Source organism: Helianthus annuus, chromosome 9, assembly GCF_002127325.2.
Source record: "Helianthus annuus cultivar XRQ/B chromosome 9, HanXRQr2.0-SUNRISE, whole genome shotgun sequence".
NCBI lineage: Eukaryota > Viridiplantae > Streptophyta > Magnoliopsida > Asterales > Asteraceae > Helianthus > Helianthus annuus.
This window is the reverse complement of record NC_035441.2, coordinates 85056210-85080763: the sequence shown is the minus strand read 5'-3', so window position 1 is coordinate 85080763 and position 24554 is coordinate 85056210. Positions and strand designations below refer to the sequence as shown.

Here is a 24554-nt window from a genome sequence, read left to right as displayed (position 1 = left end):
TTATATAAAAATCACTTCTGCAAATAAATCCGAAAAGATGACACAGAGAAGAAAGAAAGATTTAGTGACGAACTTTAGCGACAAAAAAGAGAAGGCTTTAGTGACAGAAGAAGAATTTTTGGCGCCAAGGAAGAAGAACAAGATCATCGATGAATGCGAAACCTCTGCCGCTGCAAACAAGCGTATGCGTATGGACATTCTGAATCGCACGAATGGGTCCCGTTTACGAGCCGATTTAACCAGTTTCCATCGATTTACATGCTCCAACAACAACGTAATCCGACACAAAACATCGGTTCTGATCTCCGACTCGCTCCTCCGTCACCGGTTCGACCGGAAGAAGTGGTGGCAGATGATGGTTTCATCTCTACGTTGATTCCACAACAAAACTTCATCATAAACTACCATATGAACCAAATGTTGCAAAGTGTGGAAGAGTTCTGGCGAAGAAATCTCGCGAGCGAAATTCAAAAGAGGAACAAATGGAGCGGTCTAGACAGATGTATCATTTCTATGAAGAACGGACGTTTGTTTTTGGAGAACATGGGGCCGAACAGGTTTGCTGGTGAAGAAACCAGTGGCGGTGGCGCTGGGGCTGCACTGGAGGAAGAAGTGCAGTCGTTTCATATTTTTACTAAAGCATTGCAATCAAAGGATTTTATACGACTTCGGAACATGCTGAATATTCTCCAACTCTAGCTTAAGGGAGGGTATTAGATATGTATAAGCTAGATATTAATATGTAAAATAATATTATAGGATGTGTCGGTTAAAAATTAGTTATGGTCTTAATAGTGTAGGGTCTATTCTGTTATAATATAATAGCTGAAGGCGTCTTTTTGTAAATAAACTTAACGTTGGGCAAACCATCTTCTTATGTATCTCTTTTGTGAACGTAACAGTATTACTAAAGTAATTAACTTGTTACCTTGTACTTTAACTTTTTAACTATATTCAAAATGAACTTTAGTTAATAATATTATTTGGCTGTGAGTTGTAGAAGACTTGGAGGACAAGGCCAGGGTCGGCAGCCACGATTGCCACTTGCGGGCGCCACCGCAACACACAAGCGCCAAAGGGGTACGAGGGCACAGAACTATTCGCATAACTTGCATTAATCAATTTTTCTTCCTTTGTAGTTGAATAAGCAAACTACGGGCCAAATCAAACCAACCTTGTAGATTGGGTTAGGTCAAACCGAACACGGTTCAGGACGTTTATTGCCTCTCGATATCTTTATTGGTGAGAAATTAAAACATTTTATGAAGAGCAAAATGATATGAATTATGATGATCTACATTTATGTGCTTTCGGAATATATTGTTAAGTGTGTTTTGTAAACCCATATATCCTCACTTCACTAACCACCGAATTGCATGATATGTATTATGTTTCCCTGTGTATGCCTCCGCCGCAACGCACGGGTTCCCCACTAGTTAGTTAAGGTGCATATCAACAATCTTTGAGTAAAAGTGTCATTTAACATCTCCCATGGCTCGTTCTAATTCTTTAATCCTTAATTATAATTCCTTTATTAAATTATTGTTGCCAGTTTGCATTGCAGAACTCAAGTAACCTTTGGCCCTTATCAGCTAATCTTTCAATCTCTTTAATATTTGCATACACGAGCTGATTATAGAAATAATTGTTAGATATTGAAACAATGATTCTGTGTTGTTATGTTTAGTTAGAAGTAGTTAATAGCATGGTTGTAAAATAAGGTTTCCAAGGCCGAGTACTCCCCGAGTAGTTGCTACAAGGTAGGCTGCCGAGGCGACTTTCTTTGACTCCGCCTAATTACTCGAAATCGGTCAAAGGCGGTCAACCGAGGCCAAAATCGTATCTAGTAGGTCAACTTGGCCCGAGTTTGACTTTAAAAATAAAAAAACATAATTTCTATGCCTATCATATTAAAGAATGAATATTATTTTCACGTATTTTGTTATAGATATTAGTAAATTTATTTTATTTGACATGTATTTAATTTCCAAAAACTAATTTCTTTATAATTTAACATGTCCGAGTACTCCCCGAGTACTCTCCGCCTAGGCCGAGTACTCTCAACTCCCCGGTCGACCGACTAGGGAGCGCCTAGCGACTTTTGCAACCATGGTTAATAGTAGTCAACGATGGTGAACAACATCAGTGAACAAAAGCTGAAGAAAGTGAAGTTTGGGCGATATTTGACAAGTTGATGAAAGTTCAAGTTCAGTGCAGAATGTTTAAGTCTTTAAACATAAAGGTCTAAAGGTGCTAAGTTTGCAATAAGGCTCTTGAAAGGTTGTTAACCATCTGTTAGTGACAGTTAGAGGATTTTTGTGTGTGTGTGTGTGGGGGGGGAGGGGGGGTATAATTAGAGTTTCCTAATTGTGTTTGTATTATTTTTCTTGATCGTTCATAATAATCAACTGAATTTGAGTTTTTTTCAAACGAGTATACTATTGATATACATTTGAAAAAAAAAAGATGAACTGAGTCTTTTAAGGTGTTTTCAACTGTGTTTTTAATAACGTTTTCAACTGAGTTTTTTATAACGTTTTTCTAGGTTTTTATGGTTTTTTTCTAACAGAGTTTTTATGGCGTTTTCTGAACTGGGTTTTTTATGCCGTTTTTCAACTTGACATTTTGTGGTGTTTTTTTTTAACTGGGTTTTTTATGACGTTTTTCAACTAGACATTTTGTGGTTTTTTTCTGAACTAGGTTGCATTTTTTAACTGGGGACTTTATTTGTATATTTTCCTGAAGTGGATCTCTATAACGTTTTTAATTGAACATTTTTTATGACATTTTTCAAAAACTCCATAAAATTGCATAGTGCAAAAACTCCATAAAACACTCAGTTCATGTATCTTTTTTTTTTAATTTCAAAGGTATAGTAATAGTATACTCATTGGAAAGACACTAAAACACACGATTTTATGATTTAACTTTTTTTTTTTACAAAATAATCAAGTATAACAAAGTTACGGGTGTTTAAAAAAAGATGGTGAAAGTGCATATGACTTGCATGTGTATGGTCTTTGACATATACATGATCTTTGACATGTGAGTATTATATGCATAAGTTTTTTTGACAATATTGCCTTTAGTATAAGTTAGCTCCTACCATTTGTAAGGTTTTCACCAAAGAGAAGTTCTAGACGACAAACTCGCTAGTATGTGACTTTGGTATTGGAATCGGGTCCCTACAACCATGAGAGGTGTTCAACACAAGTGAATCAATATTTAGACTCATTCAATCAGATTACCATTATAGTTAATTTTAAATTATTTATACGAATAAGAAATTTATGCTAGTTATATCGTAAATAACGAAAACGTAAAAATATTTTTCTCATAACAGAAAAAAATAAAATAATAAAGAAATGTCTTAGACAGTATTTGATTAAGTTACCTGGAAATACAATACCAACGTTTATTAAATTGATTGAAAATCACTTCCATTCATGTTTTTATTTAACAGCAGATGTTGCGAGATTAAGTACAAATACATTTTTAGGTACAGATTATAGATTCTAGATTACAGATTATTTTTAGGTACAGATTATAGATTATAGATTAGTTATCAAGGATTCTTAGAGGTTTTAGTTTGACCATTAGTCGTAACAATGTTATTTAGCAGAAATATAACAACTCTAGCTGTGTTAGAAAAATGAGATGGAAATATCGTTATCTCATATATCTATACTACCTAATTAAGCAAACTAGGTTTTCTACCCTTATGGTAATTTGACATTGTGTACACATTTTGAAGTAACATGTACAAGAGGGTAAAACTATTTTAGAGGGGGTAAACTTGCATATTGTCAAAAAATTTAAGACACTTTAGGGGCATTTTAGGGATTTCGGCATCTTTGTAACCTATAATTAAGATGACATGTAAAGAATCTAAATATTATCTAAAGCAAATGTGATGGACAGAGATATAATTTTACATCACATACAACTTTCGAAACAACATGTACAAATTAGCACAAGACATAGCATAGGGATATAATAATAATAAATAACATTCATTTTTAAGGTACTTAAAATGGTAAATTTATCGATGCTCACATACTTAAAATATAAATTTTATTTCCACCTTTACACTTTGACCCTTCCTTTACCCCAAGCTCTGTTGGGTCTGTTTGGTATGGGGTAATGGAATGAATGGGGAAATGGAATGGACGAGGTAATGGAATAGATGAAGTAATGAAATTGATTATTACCATTCCATGTGTTGTTTGGTTACCATGTGAGAATGGAATGAACCATTACTTTTTGTTGTTTGGTATGCGAGAAAAGGAAGGAATAAAATCGGATGGTGATGGTCAGTGACGGGCGATGATGGTGGGTGGTGATAGGTGGCAGTTGTAGCGGCGACGGTGGTGGTGGGTGGAGACGGCGGCGAGTGGAGACGGCGACGGGTGGTGACAACGGTGGTGGTGGTGGGTGACGGTGAAGGTGGGTGGCAGCGGTGGTCAGAGGTGGCAGCGGTGGCGACGTTGGTGACAGGTGGTAGTGGTGGTGGTGGTTGATAGCGATGACGGAGGTGGGTGGCAACGGCGGCGGTGATCGGAGGTGGCAGCGGCGATGGTGGTGGCGATGATCGAAGGTGAGTGGTGGCGGTGATCGGAGGTGGCAACGGCGATGGTGGATGGCGGCGGTGGCGGTGGCGGGGATGGAGGTGGGTGGCGGCAAAGGTAGTGAGTTGTGATGTTGTTAATGAAGGGTGAAGAGTGAATGGAATGAAAAAAAACATGGGGGGAGGGATGGAATGATTTTGAGGGAATGGAATGCATTTTGGAATGGGCGATTCCATTCCATCGACCAACCAAACACTCTTTTCTTCATTCCCTCTCAATGGTCCATTCCATTCCATTCCACTTCTCATTGCTGCATACCAAACGCTACTACACATTCTCAGCATCACGTATTCAAATCCCTGAAATTGAATGCTTTCAAATGTCAGTCCCTTCATAACCCCTGCTCCATTGAAATTGAATGTTTATATTTCACGGCTCTTTGTTTCACTAAAAACCCTGTGATTCCAAACCCAATCACGTCTCTTTGTTTGCTTCTATCGCCAAATTAGACGAAAGCACACCAGATCGAGGGACCCAGTAGTCCAGGTTTCTTCTCTCGATTCCTATTTATGTATATGCTGATTATTACGCTATGTTACTTATCGATTATGACTGAGTATAGACTAGATCTTGTGAGCATTTAGGAAGTTTGGCGATGCTAGAATGCAAGTAGATGTTAAATCATCAGTTTCTAATGTCGTCTGTTCATACTCCCCAATGCTCATTCGGGAGACCCATCTTTTGCATTGCCCAAATTTCAGTAGACAAACCAGATATGCCCTAAATCAGTTTCAAAGTTTTTGACATTATCAGTTTCATTCCATATTGTTGGTTGTTGGTTTTGAATTTTTGTATCTAATCATCGTATGAAAAGTTTGGTTAATTGTCTATTGTAGCCGTACAGATGCTTGTGGTAATGTAACTTGTTATGTAATAGACTATTATCTCATCAAATTGTTTTACTCTTGCAGGTGTTGTAATCTCATGTGCGGTCTTATTTTGGCAGACGCTAGGACTATGACGTATGATCTGGTTGCTGCAGTCTCTTTGGTATACTCACTCAAGTATGTTTCTACAAATTACGATTTCTTTTATTGTTTTTTATTCTTCTTAATTGCTTGCATCAACTTTTATACTTTTACAAGGTGTGAATGGTGAAGAAGAATGTCATTGTCACTATCTCTTCAGACTGTGGTGGTATTAACTCTACTTCAGTTAAGATAAGCAGGGCTCTTCACAAGATCATCAACTCTGGTATGATACCTAACAGAAACTTCTCAGTAGACTTAACTCGTAGTATAATCAGGCTATACTTTTCTCATTTTCTTATTTTATGCATGTCCGGACACTGAATGTAAATATGTGATTTTGGGAGAAAAGGGAAAGGCTCAACTGATCCATGATTATGACTGAGTTGCAAAAGAATTTTCTGAACTACACTCAGGTAGGCTGGTGCAAGCTGCATAGTAGTCTGTTTGGTTATTTTTTTATATACTATATTATTATTATTATGTAACAGATTTCTTTTGTGTTAAATATATTAAGAGTAAAATGCCATTTCGATCCTCCTGAGGTTTGGCTACTTTTGCGAGTTGGATGAAATTGGCAAGATTTCAAACCTTTTGAATCCAGATGCATGCGGAGAAAACAAACCTTTTTACGGAACTTGCAAAAGTAGCCAAACCTTAGGTTCGAAAATGGCATTATACTCATATATTAATTAATTATTAGTACCATAAGCATTTTCGTTCAACTTATTGCTCTTGACAATCAAATAATAGTGTAGTGATTGTTTATTACATAACCACTAACATCAATTATTATTCTTTTATTATATTCCCACACCATCCAACATGTAAATGTGGGTTGGGCCTGGACGTGTTGGTGTTTATCAATAACGACCTTTCTGTTAACTTTTAAAAGTCTAGCAACCTAATGATGCGAAATTGAAGAAAGTGGAATTTGATACGGACCTTTATTTTTTTTTGGTTCAGTTCTCTGATACGTTACTCTTTTGCAGGTATCTGTACTTGCAGATGACATCTTGAAGAATGTGGAATTTGATGCATTGAGGATAGTATTCAATCAGTTGTCTCATTTCTGCCAACAACTGCAACTGTGCTGTCTCCTGAGGTAAATAATGTGTTTTCAATTATTACTGTTTTGCCATTACAGTTGGATGTGGTTTTTTGAAGATTGTGGAAAGAGAATCTGATCAGGCTGGGGGAAAGATTGGTGACCTAGATTCTTATTATGAAATTGAAGGCGGCGAAACCAAGTCTGAAGTTTTTCAGAATCTTGCTGAATTCCAGTTTTCTTGCGTAAGCGTCCTTAATTAAATTTACAACTTAGCGGATAATTTGCTTTTCTGGTATTATTTTTCATTATGCTAATAATCAGATTATTGTCACTCACTATCTTTTGATCTGATCAGGTAATGTTCAATGCGGTTTTGGAGAATGCATGCAGTGAACAAGGAGCTCGGATGTCTGCCATGGACAGTTCCAGCAGAAACGCTGGTGACATGCTTGATCGTCTCACTCTTACATACAACAGCTCTCTCTCTCTCTCTCTCTCTCACACACACACAGAGAGAGAGAGAGAGAGAGATGCTGTGAACAGATCAATAGTGTTTGGAACCAACCGAACCATCTAAACCAAAGCAGTCAGCTGGTTTGAAATTTATAAGGTTCGGTTAACGATTTGATGGTTCGGCCTGGTTTTGAACTTGGTTTGCCATGTAACTGAACCGGTCGTAAATCTATAATATTACTACTTTTCTTTTAATTTTTGGGATATTTTTTTATGTATTTGTTCGAACTAACAATTTTGAAAGAAAAAGATAATACAGTTTAAGACTACCCAACCTGGCCTGTTTGGTTTGCTGTTTTTTAAAACCATTTAGCTAAATGATAACGGAATAAATCTTTAAACTTTTTTATTGTTACATATTTTATTATTTATGCTTTGCTTCACTTGCATGACAGGACCCGTCAAGCATCCATCACAACTGAGCTCATAGAGATTATTTCTGGAGCATCTGCATTGGAGGGTTAGTTGTTTTGTGATTTTCTGTTACTTTGGCGAGAGTCGCCCGATGATCACGAAATAAAACCATTTTTTTGGGAAAGAAATTATCAGATAATCTGCTTTAGATGACACAAATTGTTGAATTTTAATTTTCCAGCTATCTAACAAAGTGGCGCAAGAAGAATATGATGTAAAGTGAAAGGTATAAGATCAATAAACTTGAGATATGATAAAAGTCGGTTGAACAAAAGTTGTATTTTTAAGTAAGTTTTGCGAAAAGTAAAGTTTTTACATAACTGAGTTGCGAACTCAGATGAAGTATAAAAATAACGTTATTTGTATAGAAGGATTATTGAATCTCCTGTAAAAACCAAGTACGTCGTATGGCTGACTGGCGATTACTAGCGATTCCGGTATCATGCAGGCGAGTTGCAGCCTGCAATCCGAACTGAGGACGGGTTTTTGGAGTTAGCTCACCCTCGCGGGATCGCGACCCTTTGTCCCGGCCATTGTAGCACGTGTGTCGCCCAGGGCATAAGGGGCATGTTGACTAGACGTCATCCTCACCTTCCTCCGGCTTATCACCGGCAGTCTCTTCAGGGTTTCAAACTCAATGATGGCAACAAAACACGATGGTTGCGCTCGTTGCTGGACTTAACCCAACACCTTAGGGCACGAGCTGACTACAGCCATGCACCACCTGTGTCCGCGTTCCCGAAGGCGTCCCTCCTTTTCAAGAGCCCTGGCTGCTTCAAAATGTATCAACCTTTTTGCTCTCGAATATCTTACTTTGAATGGTTAAAATACAGCTTTTTGCTACGCCTTTTAAAGTCAAGTTTTTAACCCAAAAAGCCCAAGCTTGAAAATTTACATGTTATTTAGAGAGAATTTTTACAGATAAGCATCGTTGATGCACGATTATATCTTCGTATCGATTGTCCAACCACTAATAGAGGGTTGCTTGTGCTCGGTTCGGCTTGGCTAACTTAAAAAGAGTGGGATTTTGGCTTATATAATTTTTTTTTGTATAGCTTCATTTAGTATAGAATAATTATTATTTACCTTTGCATACACACGTATCATTATTATTGTAAATGAGAGGATCTTTTTCTGACCTCTACAATCTGTTGTACTATGAACTTGATTAATAAGATTGAAAATTCGGGTAGAGTTTCACTTAAAATTCTTGGGATGTCATATTTGGATCTTTATTTGATGCACTAGCCTATACGAAGATGGATAGAAGGTAGTTTGTTCATAAATATGGGAGCATATGAAACGTGCAGATTTGGTTATTAGTAAAATGATAGCAGCTTTGAACAGGTGGGGAACTTATTTATATTGTCATTGTGTGAAAGTTTTTATGTTTATATAGGTTCCGTTATTGTGGAGGATTTGTAATAGCTATTTCTTTATACAATCGGTTTTGTATGATTGCTATTAGGGTTTGCTTACTGTATCAGAATCTTCTTTAGAATATTTCTGGGTTTTTATTGGTGGAAGAGTGGTAATAGGTTAGGAAAGAGTGTGTCTACTTGCAAGGTGCATTTGCAGCTTTTGTTTTCCTGCGAGGGTACACCATATGGATATGGAATCGGAAGGGTGGAATTAATTAGGAAGCTTGGGGACATTGATCTGAACACTATTCTATTTGAACTGGGTCTACTTTAAGAGTTAGGAAGCATAGGCGGTTTGGATGACGGGTCAAAATCAGTTGAGGTCATAATGATTGATCTTCAAGCTGGGTAGATCTCTCAACATTTGCTGTCTCTTATTTTAAATAAATAATGCAATAAAGAGAATGTTGGTAACCATATTTATAAACTAATGATCTTACCTTTTAGGTGACCTTTGACAACTTAATCCAACAACGTGTTTCCTTTGAAGTTCTTTGTATATTTTTCTTCATATTTTACATGCTGAACTACATGTGAATACCATGCAAACCTGAATTAACCTTTTACATGACTTTTATATTTTACATGTTTAACCACACTTATGAATTAAATGAAAACCTAAATTGCCTCAATATGGAAAGCAATGGAACACTTGGTTGAATTAAGCCTTGTTTGAACTATTCAAGTTAGTAATTTTAATAGACACCATAATTGAATGTGATATCAGTCGGGACACCCGCCGCAACGCGCGGGCATTCCCACTATCACAACTAAACGATACCCTTAGTTAACAGTTTTTACATTTTTCTAACGCTATTTTCAACGTAATTAATATTGATTATGTATTGTAATATGAGAAAAAGGCACATGTATTTAGTACTAAATTAAGGGCACTTTTTATTGGTTTTGTTAGAAATATATTTGAAATAAACGTAACTTGGTTTACTTTTTATTTTTAGGACAAAACGAATCTAAATAGAACAAAGAAGGCAATTTCGTGTGAAATTCAGAACAAATGCTGAAAATGATCTAGATATGCCCCCGTACCTCTCAGGCACGCCTCGTGTCTCAAGTCGTCCAAAGGTAACAGCATCTTCTAAAGACCGTCTTTGAGATCCAGGGAGAAAAAGATTCAGGCACACCCCGTGTCTTGAAACCACGGGTCGTGCCTCCTTCACTAAAGAGAAAACAAACATCCCGGAAGATTTTGAAGATCTAGTGGAGACCACAAAGTTGACCACGGGTCGTGCCCTGAAGGCACCCCCGTGCCTGGCTCCCAATTATGTGTTAGTCAAAAATCACCAGACATGGGTCGTGCCATCACGACATGCCCCATGCCTCGCCATCCAGCAGCCTATAAATAGAGCTTCTTGGCCACCATTTTCAAACATCATTAGCATTGTAGATCCGGGTTTGGGACTTATAATTTGGTATCAGAGCATTGAAAGATTTTGGATCGAGAGTTTTAAGTTTTATTTGTGGGCCTTTTATACGAATTGATTCGAGTTTATCATTAGAGAGATTCAACCCGGGTTTGAAGTTGATATAGTTTAGAGTTGATTATTACTTGAAAAGGGGTAAAATGGATCAGATAATTGGTGGCATGGCAACATTTGTACCTTTAAGTACTAATGAATATAAAAAGTATAGTGCATCAATTGTTGTTCAAATGGGATTGATTGAAAGAAGTATACCAATAACAATGTGGTCATCTCAAAAAGTTTGTGAACGAAGACTTCATAGGTTTATAAGGGTGTTGATACATATTATGTGGACGCGACTTGGTTCGGCGTGACTCAGTTCGACTCGGTTAGGTTCGGCTCAAGCCCAACGTCACGACATTCCTCCGTCGTGTGCCCCAGAGTTCGACACGCGAAGCACGGAGAGCCGCGCATCATGATGTCATGATGATGTAATGTGAAGACTTTTTCATGAGACATATTCACGTGAATTCAACATGTTAGTCAAACATGTCATGCTTTAAAGTTCCCCATGATGAACTTTAAGGTTCCCATGATGAAGGTTCCCCATGATGAAGGTTCCCCATGAAGAAGGTTACAACCTTCTTCACATGTTAAGCTTCGTCATCAACCTTCGTCGCACATGTGAAGGTTCGCCAAAAACAAAGATATTTACAAAAACAATTTTCCGATGCGGTTTTAACTCATGCTTTACCTCGATGCCGTTTACCAAAATTAATTTAATCAGAAATGATTTATCGAATTTTGGAAAAATGAGTTGGCATGTCGGTAATCGGTGTGGATCATGACAACATTGACGAGTTTCATAGTGAAACAATCACGTGTGAGGTGATATTCGAGTTCAACGTGTCAGGCCAAAGAGTGCTGTACGAGATAATAATAATTCATAAAGCAGCTTAAATATCGACAAGTATAGGAGAGATTAGAAATATATAACCGTATCCTGCAACTGCTTCGTGCATTGCAATGAATCTGAGTGGTCTCCTAAGCCGGATATCCACCAGGTGTGGATTTCAAAGTTGATTTTGTAGCTACTGAGAAATCTCTTCACAGCAACAAGATCAGAAACCGCTGGGTCCGGCTGGTCTTCCACATTGCACCAGCGAAGGTCTTTATCTTTCTCTTTCAGAAGTAGTGTGCAGTTGTTCAATCCACGCCAACCTTCTTCACATGTTAAGGTTCGTCAACAACCTTCGTCGACTACAGAAGGTTCGCCAATCATGCTGTAGTATTTAAACAACAACAGAAGGCAAACACAATAGACAAGTCTGAATAGATTTGAGAGCGAACACACTGTAACACACACACACACTAAGAGTTTACAGAGACCATTTGTAAACATTGCTTTGTAACCGTTTTCTAGATTAATACAATGGAGTGTTAATCGGTGAATCTCGTTTTTGTCGTTTTTGTGTTCGTAACTTGGTTTAACTTACCCGTTTGGATTCCGCACTTTCGGGTTTGTCGGAAAACAGGAATAGAGGTTTAACTCGATCCTCCGGGTGGACCTACAATTGGTATCAGAGCATTGGCTCGATTCCTTGTTAAAACCAAGTTGTTTTCTTGTGATTTTAAAGAGTTTTATGTGTTTTTCTTGTATTTTGAGTTTAAAGATCATGCATTTTCTGGAAAAACAGTTGTGAAAGTCTTGAAAATCTTGTGTTTTGCTATAAGTTGTGACAAAAACCTTGTTAGAATACATTTATACATGTTAAGATTTGGCTGTTATTAAAACTTATGTGCAAAATTTGAGTTCGAAAAATTTGTCCGGTGAAATTTCGGCCGGAATATTCAAAAGTGTTCTTCATATATTCAAGTGTGTTCTTCAATATTCAAACTGTTCTTATCATACATGGGTATTTGATCTGCTTATTGTTTAAATCAAGGTGTTTGTCAAATTTTAATATATTAAGTTGACTATAGTGTATTTGTGTGATGATTAGTTTCTGAGAAAAAGAGGCTTCGAAAATATAAAAGGCATGCTTTGTTGAAATAGTATCACCAACTTTGTCAGAGGATAAGATTGTGTGTGTGAAAATATCTCAACCTTCGTCAGACTCATTTCAACCTTCAACCTTCCTCATCATTTCAACCTTCCTCATCACTTCAACCTTCCTCATCACCTAAAACTTCGTCAGACTCATATCATCACTTCAACCTTCCCCATACATTCCAACCTTCCCCACTTCCAACCTTCCCCACACACAACCTTCCCCACTTACCTCCATCTTCGTCACAACCAGACAACCTTCGCCACTAAACAACCTTCGTCACTCATAACAACCTTGGCAACTAAAAAAAAAAAAAACCTTCGACGAACTTAACTACCTTCGTCACACAAGTCTTGGACGAACTCTCCAACCTTCGTCGACATTCACTTGATCTTTTTAACAGAAGCTTTCAAAATCATATTTAACTTTTTTAACAGAAGCTTTCAAAATCAACAAGGGAGGTTGTTGTTTCTGAGGCAAGTGAGTCAATATCTGAGAGTGAATCCAGTCAGGTATGTGTCGATGAACCAACTATTAATTGTGATAATTGCGTTAAATGTGCTGATTTGGATGCTAATATGTCTGAGTTGCAAAGCAAACATGATGCTTTAAATGCTAAATTGTTTGACTTGCAAAACAAACATGTTTCTTTAGATGCTAAGTGGTGTGACTTGCAAAGCAAACATGAGGCTTTGCAAAACAACTATGATGTGACATTTATCCACCATCAAGGTTTGATCGTGGATCTTTCGAAATGCAAAGAGGCCAACATGTTTTATGAAAACCATGAAAAAGAGTTTAAAACGGTGATTGAAAATTTAAGAAAAGATAAAACTGAACTGACAAAAATGGTTTCAAGAAAACAAACAAACATAAACTGTTATATTAATCGTCTTGAGATCATGCAAAAAGAGTTGGTCTATACAAAGTGTGAAAGTGAGGCGATCCGGCTTAAGCTAGACAGTTATTCTAACTCTAGATACGTGCTGGATCACATCATTGGCACACAAAAAGAGAAAAAGGATGTCACGTGCATTGGATATAAGAAATGTCCACCACCTGTTAGACACAATTATGATGCACTGCCTGATGAGGAGTATAGAACTCATTATGAAGAATCTGTTCCTTTAGACATTGAGGAATTTGCAACGGGACTTGGATACAAACCGGAAGTATCATCAGATTCGGATGTGTCAGCAGATACATTTGTAACTACTGAACAAAATCAGGATCCTCCAGTCATTGTTGAGGATGCTGATTCTTCAGATGATGAATCCGATGATACTGACTCTCCACAATCTGATGCGGTTATCAAAGAAGAGGACATACCTCTCGAGAATCACATTCTATGTGATCCTCCCACAAAACCTGCTAAGACTGTTCAGGTCAAGTCCACATCTGCAAAAGAGTTTGAGAGTGTGAATTTGCTGTACACTCTTGTTGGTGATGATAAAATCTATTCTGACAAAGATTTTTCGATTAAGAATGTTAATCAATCTTTAATCAATAAAGTTTTTGAAGATTCGACAAGTAGGTTTTTGGGAAAGTCGGCTTCACACGTTGTGGTAACACAATGTCCTCTGATTCCAAAAGCCGAAATTCGAAAACAAAATGGCAATCAGAAACTACCAACAGTGAAAAAGCAGCAAAATCATACCAAACCAAAAGGCAAATCAACGACCCAAGGTCGTAAGGAACCGAATCAAAAGAAGAACAAGAAGATGAACTTTGTGAAATCCCGGGGGATGGATAAAATTGAAACTTTTGAAAACAAATCCAACACGGATTTTGTTAAACAAAGTAAAATTTTGAAAAGAAACAGTTAAAACAATTACACACAACATACAAACGGTTGTGATGTAGGAGCCAGTACCTCAAGATCACGAAGTTCATCATCAAGCTCTTACAGTTATGATACTCCGAGGTTTGTTGAGCGGAGAGCATGCTTTGAATGTGGTGAGTATGGGCACATTGTCAGAATTTGTCCATATCTCACGAAAGGAAAGGCAAAAGTTGATGCCCCACATGGTAACAATTACCATAAAAGATTTGTTTCACCAAAACAAGACCCTCGTCTTGTTAAACAACAAGAAGTGAAACAGAGAAAGAAACAACGGAAAAATGTTGAAAAGGTTTTAAAACCGGAGGTTGTCCAAACACAGTCTGTTACGTTAGAAGTTAAAAATGAAAAACAAAAACAGATTTGGAAACCAAAACCAGTAAGTGTTTCAGGGGGAGCTACATCAATTCCGAATCATCGGGAAATAGATGTTACAGTTCTCGATGATGACGGACGACCCAAGTCTGTAAAGGCTTGGGTCCCCCTCTCCAACTAATCTCTGAATGAGTGTGCAGGATGTTCCAGGAGGAACTATTGATAGTCTTAGGATTGTTGATAGTGGAGCATCCACGCACAAGATCGGCGACATAAGGCTCCGAAATATTGTTACATTTAGGAGAATATTGTTGCCATTGATGGAGAGGAAAAAGGAATGAAGTTAAAAAAATTCGACCAGATGAAAAATGTGCCAAAATTTGGTTGTTATGGTTTTTGATCGGGTCCCCAGGATAGATTCAATGAAATGTACGCGCCTGCAGCACGTCTGAAGCTTTTCGAAGATTCGTGGATTTTTCTTCCACAAGAAGTTCAAAGTCCACAAGATAAACGTAGTGTACTTTTCTCTACGGTGTGATTGAAGAAAATGTGTTGGTTGATCAAACCAACAGGGTGTGCGGATGCCTTGGCGTGGATTGAACAACCGCACACTACTTCTGAAAGAGAAAGACAAAGACCTTCGCTGGTGCAATGTGGAAGACCAGCCGGACCCAGAGGTTTCTGATCTTGTTGCTGTGAAGAGATTTCACAGTAGCTACAAAATCGACTTTGAAATCCACACCTGGTGGATATCCAGCTTAGGAGACCACTCAGATTCATTGCAATGCACGAAGCAGTTGCAGGATACGGTTTTATATTTCTAATCTCTCCTATACTTGTCAATATTTAAGCTGCTTTATGAATTATTATTATCTCGTACAACACTCTTTGGCCTGACACGTTGAACTCAAATATCACCTCACACGTGATTGTTTCACTATGAAACTAGTCAATGTTGTCATGATCCACACCGATTACCGACATGCCAACTCATTTTTCCAAAATTCGATAAATCATTTCTGATTAAATTAATTTTGGTAAACGACATCGAGGTAAAGCATGAGTTAAAACCGCATCGGAAAATTGTTTTTGTAAATATCTTTGTTTTTTTTAAATTATTGTAAGTTTGTTGATTTTAGGGGGAGTAAATCCAAATTTGAAAATTCAAAAACATAAAAAAAATTCAAAAACGCAAAAACAATAGAAAAACAAAAAATGAGTTTCCTGGCGAGCAAAAGAGAAAATGATAGTACATCAGTGATCTGTCTAAACCACTTTAAACTGAAATGCAAAATGAAAAATGTTAAACAGCTCTATATAAGATGTATCGGTAGGCTCACAATCATTTTAAAGTGTGCAGGGTGATATAAACTTAAATCGCCTGAAGACTGTGTGGGAACCACTCATTGGCATATGGTCTTAGTACCGAAATTTCGTTTGAGAGATTGCCGAGGTTCGGAGATATGTGGTCTTTATGCTGTTTATCATCTGGGTATCATGGTTGTTTCTTTTACCGAAATATAACGGAGACGAAGTCTAGATCTTCCATGATACCGAAATATAACGGAGACGAAATATAACGGAGACGAAGTCTAGATCTTTCGGGAGTCAAGTTCGTCTCTTTGCTGTACGAAAGTACTGACCTGTTCACGGACTTGCTCTTGTGCCCTTCATGCATCTGAAAATCAAGTTCCTCATCAATAAGTGATTCTATCACATAGGGCTTGTTTTCAATCAAAACAAGTGAGTTTCTCACATTTTCATATACGTCAAAACAGATGATAAATGGTATACTCACCAGTAAGATGAACCCTCGTGCATACCTTGATACGGGAGTGTGTCATGTGTGGATGAACACCGGTCGGTAAGTATAAATCATACCTTAACGTATCCCCTCGCCATGATTACATCTGATTAGTTGAGCTTATGTGGACAAAAATACCGATAATTGTTATAGGATGCTTATCTAAATGTTAACTAAATGAACAACAAGAGCGTTTTGGCGTGACCGTACACTGATATGATTCTCTTACCCTCGAAACTCGCAAAAAGAATGTTTGTATATATTTACTTTTCTTAGTTTCTGCATCTCTGTATATATTTATTTACTGCTTTCAGTCTTTACATTTCAAATTTTCAAAATACCAAAAAGATTTTAGGTGTGTTTTAATATAAACTTTATAAAAGCCCAAAAGATTTTATTTCTATCTTATTTTCGATTGAACGATGTTGGATCTCGAGTCTTCGTTACCTGAAACCTGAACGAAAACCAAATCGACTAAACCTTCATAATCGGTTGAAATTTGCAAGTTTTTGAAAGTTAAAGACTAAAATTGAACAATTTGTTAAACTTTCAAACTGTCGGACGGTAGGTGAACATGGTCACATGTGTGTCATTTGTTTAAATGTTAACTATATTCCAAGCAGCTGTTCTCATTACGTGTTTAGCTTTCTTGTATGTGCAGATGCGACATCCAATCAGCTAAAGGCAAAGAGAACGTGTTAGATGAAAAGCTTCGGAATGAAGACACAACATGGACGCACTCAAAAGATCAAGATGATCGAGTTGCCGCTGACCAATCAGTCAACACCACAAGGATCTAAAGCATTGAAGATCAAAAGATTCACGAGCATAACTCAAGGGAGAGCTTATGTTAAGGGGGAGTCTGTTAACACGCTTCCTAAATGAAAAGGGGAGTTTGTTGATACACTTTCTACTCACGAAGCGTGAACACTTTGAAGGTCCTCCGACATGGAAGACATGGAAGATGAACCTCACGAGTAGCGTCCAAGGGGGAGTTTGTTGATACATATTATGTGGACGCGACTTGGTTCGACGCGACTCAGTTCGACTCGGTTAGGTTCGGCTCAAGCCCGACGTAGCGACATTGCTCCGTCGTGCGCCCCAGAGTTCGACACGCGAAGCACGGAGAGTCGCGAACCAATTCGCGATGACACATCACCATGACATCATCATGATGTCATGATGATGTAATGTGAAGACTTTTTCATGAGACATATTCACGTGAATTCAACATGTTAGTCAAACATGTCATGCTTTAAAGTTCCCCAACTTTAAAGTTCCCAATGATGAAGGTTCCCCATGAAGAAGGTTACAACCTTCTTCACATGTTAAGGTTCGTCAACAACCTTCGTCGACTACAGAAGGTTCGCCAATCATGTTGTAGTATTTAAACAGCAACAGAAGGCAAACACAATAGACAAGTCTGAATAGATTTGAGAGCGAACACACTGTAACACACACACACTAAGAGTTACAGAGACCATTTGTAAACATTGCTTTGTAACCGTTTTCTAGATTAATACAATGGAGTGTTAATCGGTGAATCTCGTGTTTGTCGTTTTTGTGTTCGTAACTTGGTTTAACTTACCCGTTTGGATTCCACACTTTCGGGTTTGTCGGAAAACAGGAATAGAGGTTTAAATCGATCCTTCAGGTGGACCTACAAAGGGCAAATGGGGAATCATTGACTGCTCAATACATAAGATTAAATGCATTGGTCGAAGAATTCCAAGATTCTGGTTCTGAGATAGTGGAAAAGTTTTTAGAATCTTAGCCAGGAAATGGGTCTCATATTGTTAGCAACACCAAAAGTCAAGAAAAATATGAAATATGATTCACTGAAAGTGTTATACGAGAAGCTTCTCAAGCATGAACGGGTCATAGATTGGAACGGAATTTTTTTAATGGAGTATGTAGTTATAATTCCAACGGGGATCGTATGTTAGTAAACTGCTACGGAAAATCTGAAATAGAAAGAAATAAAGCAAAAGACAGTAAACATGAACCGGGCTTGTGTTTGACATAATTCCCTTAAACAGATTTGCGGTCTATTCCCAGGGTACGTCGATTCGAAGCAGCACAGCGCAATGCCGGACTTGAACACTATCCTGAAACGAAACAGGAAATGTCGTAGAGAAGATTGAAAGAGAAGGAGAGTTATTGGTGTGTATAAACTATTTGTTTGTTTGAAATGGGTTTTATAGCCAAAATCATAACCGAATTCTGGCCATTATTGCAACGAATAAAACCCAATAATGGTCAATAATAATCGTTCAAAACCGAAAACTAAATAATGATCATCATCAATATCATTTCAGTTTTAAAACCCATTAAAAGAATAACAGTTACAGTTTCTATTCTTGAGTGCAAAAACCCGCTCCACGCGGCCCCAGGTTTTTGGAACTGCATTCGTGTCCGCAGGACGTGCGGGCGCACACGACTTCAACTAAATTCCGGTTCCAATTTTTGCACCCCCCTGCGTGCGCGGGTAGGACTTGTGGTAAAACATGTTATATAACAAATCAATGGAGTAGTAGAGGCTCTACCTTATAAACAACTACTCTGTTTGTTCCCACACCAATGTGGGACAAGGTGTTTACCACTTTTGAGACTTTCATTCACACCCCAAAATTTCCAACAATCCCCCACATGAATGGAGGTCGATCTCAGAAACAACATTATTCTAATTAGATTTCAGGAGTTGATTTTTACATACGATAGGTAGGTGTTACCCTTTGAACCTTCGCTCATGAAGTGCACTTAGCCCACTAGCTCTGAGTAGACATCGATGTCTTTGAACTCGTCTGCCGTTTGTGTAAACGACAATACACTTCACACAAGACTCTCCCTGACAAAGTCAAGTCCTCATAGTTATGTTCGTTATGGTCATGAACATGAGCCTGGTTCTGCGAGAGCCATTAAGTATTGTGCCCCAACAATACCCATCGAAGCAACCCCACTTCTCTCTCACATATGTGATTCACTATGCATGGTTACCTTAGTCGAATCATCAAAAGCAATAGGCTTAGCCTCACACTTGTCACTTTTAGGAATGGACTAGGAAGTTCACTAAGCTTTATAATAAATTCCCTTTTATATACGTAGGGTTATCCCCCACGGTGACCTTACTAATTCATACAATTATGTTTTCCTATTGAACTCAGTTCTTGGGATCTCCAGTATATTGAGTTAGGTTTCCAGCATATGAACTTAATTTTTCAAGGGCTTCAGTCCCATTCCCATGGACGACTTCTGAACTAACTCTCTACTTAGGATTTTTATTAGCGGATCCGCGATATTATCCTTTGACCTCACGTAGTCAACAGTGATAATTCCTGTAGAGATTAGTTGTCGTATCGTATCATACTATGCTACGTCTGATATGTCTGTTCCTGCCATTATACATTGTGTTACGAGCTCTGCCAATTGCCAATTGTCTATCACAAGGTATACAAATGGCCGATGCCAGCTTAGGCCATCTTGGTATATCCTCAACAAATTGACGTAGCCACTCTGCCTCTTCACCTGCTTTATCTAAAGCGATGAACTCTGTTTCCATCGTGGATCTAGCAATAACCATTTGTTTCGACGATTTCCACGATATAGTTGCACCTCTAAGTGTGAATACATACCCACTTGTTGCTCTGGAATCATTCATGTCAGATATCCAATTTGCATTGCAGTGTCCTTCTATAACTGCTAGATATCTGTTATAATGCAACCCGTATTCTCGAGTGTATCTAAAGTAACAAAGTAACCGAATGATACAATTCCAATGAATTAAACTTGGGTTGCTCGTGTATCTACTTAGCTTGCTCACAGCATATGCTAAGTCTGGTCTAGTACAACTCATAAGATACATTAAGCTACCAATAATTCTTGAGTATTCCAACTGGTTAACAGGTTCACCTCTATTCTTGGCTAGATGTTGACTTGTGTCAAGTGGAGTTCTAGCTACATTAGAGTCATTTGCATTGGCCTACTTAAGAATTTTGTCCACTTAGTAGGATTGACTTAAAACAAGTCCACTTTGGGTTCGTGTGATTTTAACTCCCAGAATCACATCCGCAAAACCCATGTCTTTCATGTCAAATCTTGCTTTTAGCATGTTCTTTGTAGACTTTATGATTTTGTCATCACTTCCAGCAATGAGCATATCATCTACATATAGACACGAAATGATATATCCATCTGATGTGTCATTCACATATACACACTTGTCACATTCATTGATTTTGAACCCAACATCAAGCATCAGTGGCGAAACCAGGAATTTCTAACTGGGGGGTCGTAATAGAATTTTTTTTCACATTCGTAAGTGTACCTTGTATACTATATTTTAGCCAACAAAATTGAAAAAACACTTCACAATGTTCTTTTATTTTAGGAAAATATTACTTTTCATTGATAAGGACCTTTCTTCTATACTTAACACGAATTTGACTATGGGTTGTTTGGCAACTTCTGAATGGTTAAATAACCAGTAAGAGGTCTGAACTATTAAGTGCTGAACCAGTAACAGGTCTGAATCATTAAAAGCCTGTATAATGTTTAACCCTTCAGAGGCAAATGTCTGACCAATTCAGATTAGAGGTCTTAACCATTCAGACTCTATATAATACGTAATCATTCAGACTCAAATGTCTGAACCATTCAGACATCTGCTCGTGAAACAAACAGTCTGAACCATTAAAAGCATGTATAATGTTTAACCCTTCAGAGGCAAATGTCTGACCAATTCAGATTAGAGGTCTTAACCATTTAGACTCTATATAATACTTAATCATTCAGAGGCAAATGTCTGAACCATTCAGACATCTGCTCGTGAAACAAACAGTCTGAACCATTAAGTGCTAAACCAGTAAGAAGTTTGAACCATTAAGAGCCTCATTAAGAGGTAAACAAACAGCCCCTATGTCTCAATGTTTGGTTCAAGTTTTTTTGCTATATTTTCTAGTTATTCATATTCTTATGGAATGAAAATAAGTAATACTACATAAAAAAGCAAAATAGACCCCACATCAAATAAATCAGTAAGTATATATAGTAATGTAATAATTTAATCAAATCATTCATATAAAATAAAATCATTTAACTTTATGAAAAAATAAACAATAATTATATAATTGAAGTAAAGTCAAATTCTCATTTGGTTGTGTCAGATAGGACAACAAAGGAGCACCAGAATCACAACTTATTATAAAATTTTATATTTTAATATTTTAAAATTCAAGTCATGTTTCTTCTTCTTCTCTCTTCAAACAGACCTTAACTTTCTCTTTGAGTTCGTCTATCGGAGCTGTCGGGAAAACATCAATGGCCTTCTTCTTCTCTCTCTGTTTTTTTTATATATTTTCACTCATTAAACTCCTAAGCAAGTATACCAGACATTTGTGAGGGTCCAACTATTAAAAAGCTTTCCCGAGAGACACCTCCGGTAACTTAAGCTTTGGCCGGCCGGGGAGTCAATGGACCCTCCTGACCCCCCTGTGGTTCTGCCACTGTCAAGCATGACATGATCAAACTTTTGGTGCCATTTTTTTGGAGCTTGTTTCAATCCATACAAGGATTTCACAAGTTTACACACTTTCTTTTCTTGCCCAATGGTTGTGAAGCCTTCGGATTGCTCCATGTAAATTTCTTCCTCTAGATTTCCATTCAAGAAAGCTGTTTTCACATCCATTTGGTGAACTTCCAAATTTCTAATGGCGGTAATGGCAAGCACCAGCCTGATGGATGTTATTCACATAACTGGCGAATATGTATCAAAGTAATCTAAACATTCTCGTTGTTTATATCCTTTGATCACCAACCTTGCCTTGTATTTATCGATGGTTCCATCTGGTTTCATCTTCTTCTTGAAGATCCATCGATATCCTAGTGGTTTACATCCTTGAGGAAGATCCACTAGTTCCCAAGTATCGTTTTGTAACATAGAGTCTATCTCACTTTTGATGGCCTCCCTCCACTAAGGTCCTTCTGAGGAATTCACTGCTTGTTGGTACGTTTGAGGTTCCTCTTCTACCATATAGGAAAGAAAATCAGGGCCACATGATTTTTCAGTCCTTTGCCGTTTACTCTTTCTGATTTCAACTTCCCCAATCTTAGATTGTTCTCGAGGCTCATTATTTTGAAACTCATCCTCTGGAACAATTTCCTCAACCGGTCTAGTAAGATTCGGTTCACCTTTACCTAAGCATGGGAACACATGTTCAAACCATGATGCATCCTTAGATTCTATTATGGTGCCGTTGCATATTCCAGGGTTCTTAGAATCATGCACAAGAAAACGATAAGGACCATAAGGACGGGTGTATTAGTAGGCGCTTTGGTGGTGTGACCACCACCTTAGTTAAACACCCCCACACTTTCAAGTATTTATATGGTGATTTCTTTCCCGTCCATAATTCGACCTTTTTGAATGACGCTTTCGTTTGTTTTGCTTCTACGCAAGTTTCACATTTATTATTTGAGTCGATATCGAATGTTTCAATTAAGTTTAATTAAACGACGAATGGAATTAAAATTAACATGACCTAGTCTACCATGCCAAAGATTAGAAGACTCAATCAAGTAAGCAGAACTAGTAGAGGTTCCTTTCATTCCATTCACAACAATTACGTTAGTTTAAACGTACCATTGAGGTTATAGCCCTTACCAACATACATACCATTTTTTGTCAACACGACCTTGTCCAACTCAATCACCATTTTGAAACCAAACTTGTTCAATTGCCACCCCGACACAAGGTTCTTACGAATTTCTGGAACATACAATACATTGGACAAAGTGAGTTCCTTTCCAAAAGTTATCTTCAAAACCACATTCCCTCGCCTTTAATTTCTATCGTGGCTATAATTTTCTTCTTATCAAAACCAAAGAATCCACTTTAAGAATAATTGATGAGATGAAGAAAAATGAGCTAGTATACAAATGAAAACTTGATGATTGTCTAGAGAAAATTAAAGCATTAAAAAGACATGATTTTGGAAAAGATGCTCTCATAAAAGACCTCACTAAAAAATAAACAAAAGCTACAAATGTGGTAACAAAGCTTCAAACCATTATAAATAAGTGGAACATTAGCAAAATGGTTTTTGATAAGATTGAAAGTGAACAAAGACTGAGTTACATAAAATCAGGTATTGGTTATATGGATAGTTTTGGTTTTGAGCGTGCATTGTTTCCTCCTCCTTTGATGAACAATTATCAGCAAGATCATTAATAGGATGAGGTGTGGGTATTGGTGCATAATTTTCTGGTTTGATACCGGAATCTTGGAATTCTTCGACCAATGCATCGAATCTTATGTATTAAGCAGTCAATGATTCCCCATTTACCCTTAAAAACCTACGAAGTCATCTTCACCAACTTTTTGAGACGACGTCGTTGTTGGTATACTTCAGCCTATCAATCCCATTTGAACAACCGTTGATGCATTATACTTTCTATATTCATTAGCACTTAAAGGTACAAATGTTGCCATGCCACCAATTAGGGTTGTCCAAAAAGCTCGCAGATCGGAGCTCACTCGGATTTAGCTCGGAAAAAGCTCGCTTGATGTGGCTCGGTTTGAAAGTGAGCCAAGTCGGCTTCGCTTGGTTAGAAAGTGAGTCTAGCTCGGCTCGGCTCGGCTTAGGTCAGGTTATCTTACTTTTAATATATTTTATTTTTATATGCATTATAATATATCACAAAAAAATCTAGCACAAAAAAACTAGTACAAAAAATGTAGCACAAAAAATATAGTACAAAAAATATAGCACAAAAAATGTAGTACAAAAAATATAACACAAAAAAAATCTAGTACAAAAAAATATAGCACGAAAAAATTCAGCAAAAAATATAGTAAAAAAAATCCAGCACAAAAAAAATGAGGAAAAAAATTTTAAGACAAAAAAATTTAGCACAAAATATAGTACAAAATTTCAGCACAAAAATGTTATACAACATAGAAATACAACACATTTAAGTGAGTTTTTTAGTCTTCATATTTTATATAGCAATATGATACTCAAATTAAAGATAAAAAGACGCTCGATTTTACGGTGAAATTTTTATGAAAAAATAATGTCGTATAAAAAAGTTATGAACGTTTAAAAAATGGGGGTGGAATATGCATGTGCCT

General features: G+C 37.4%; 1 protein-coding gene and 1 pseudogene across 1 annotated transcript; one reads left to right on the top strand and one right to left on the bottom strand.

Annotated features, from left to right (window-relative positions):
• Nucleotides 1-1539: 1539 nt before the first annotated feature.
• LOC110875828 (formin-like protein 14) lies at nt 1540-4744 on the bottom strand. The gene is made up of 2 exons (XM_022124027.1): nt 4367-4744; nt 1540-1629 (listed from the first exon to the last, which is right to left on the bottom strand). Exons 1-2 carry the CDS (start codon nt 4742-4744, stop codon nt 1540-1542), a joined length of 468 nt encoding a protein of 155 aa, XP_021979719.1.
• A 137-nt stretch (nt 4745-4881) lies between these two features.
• On the top strand, nt 4882-8143 carry LOC110875829 (annotated as a pseudogene).
• Nucleotides 8144-24554: the final 16411 nt, after the last annotated feature.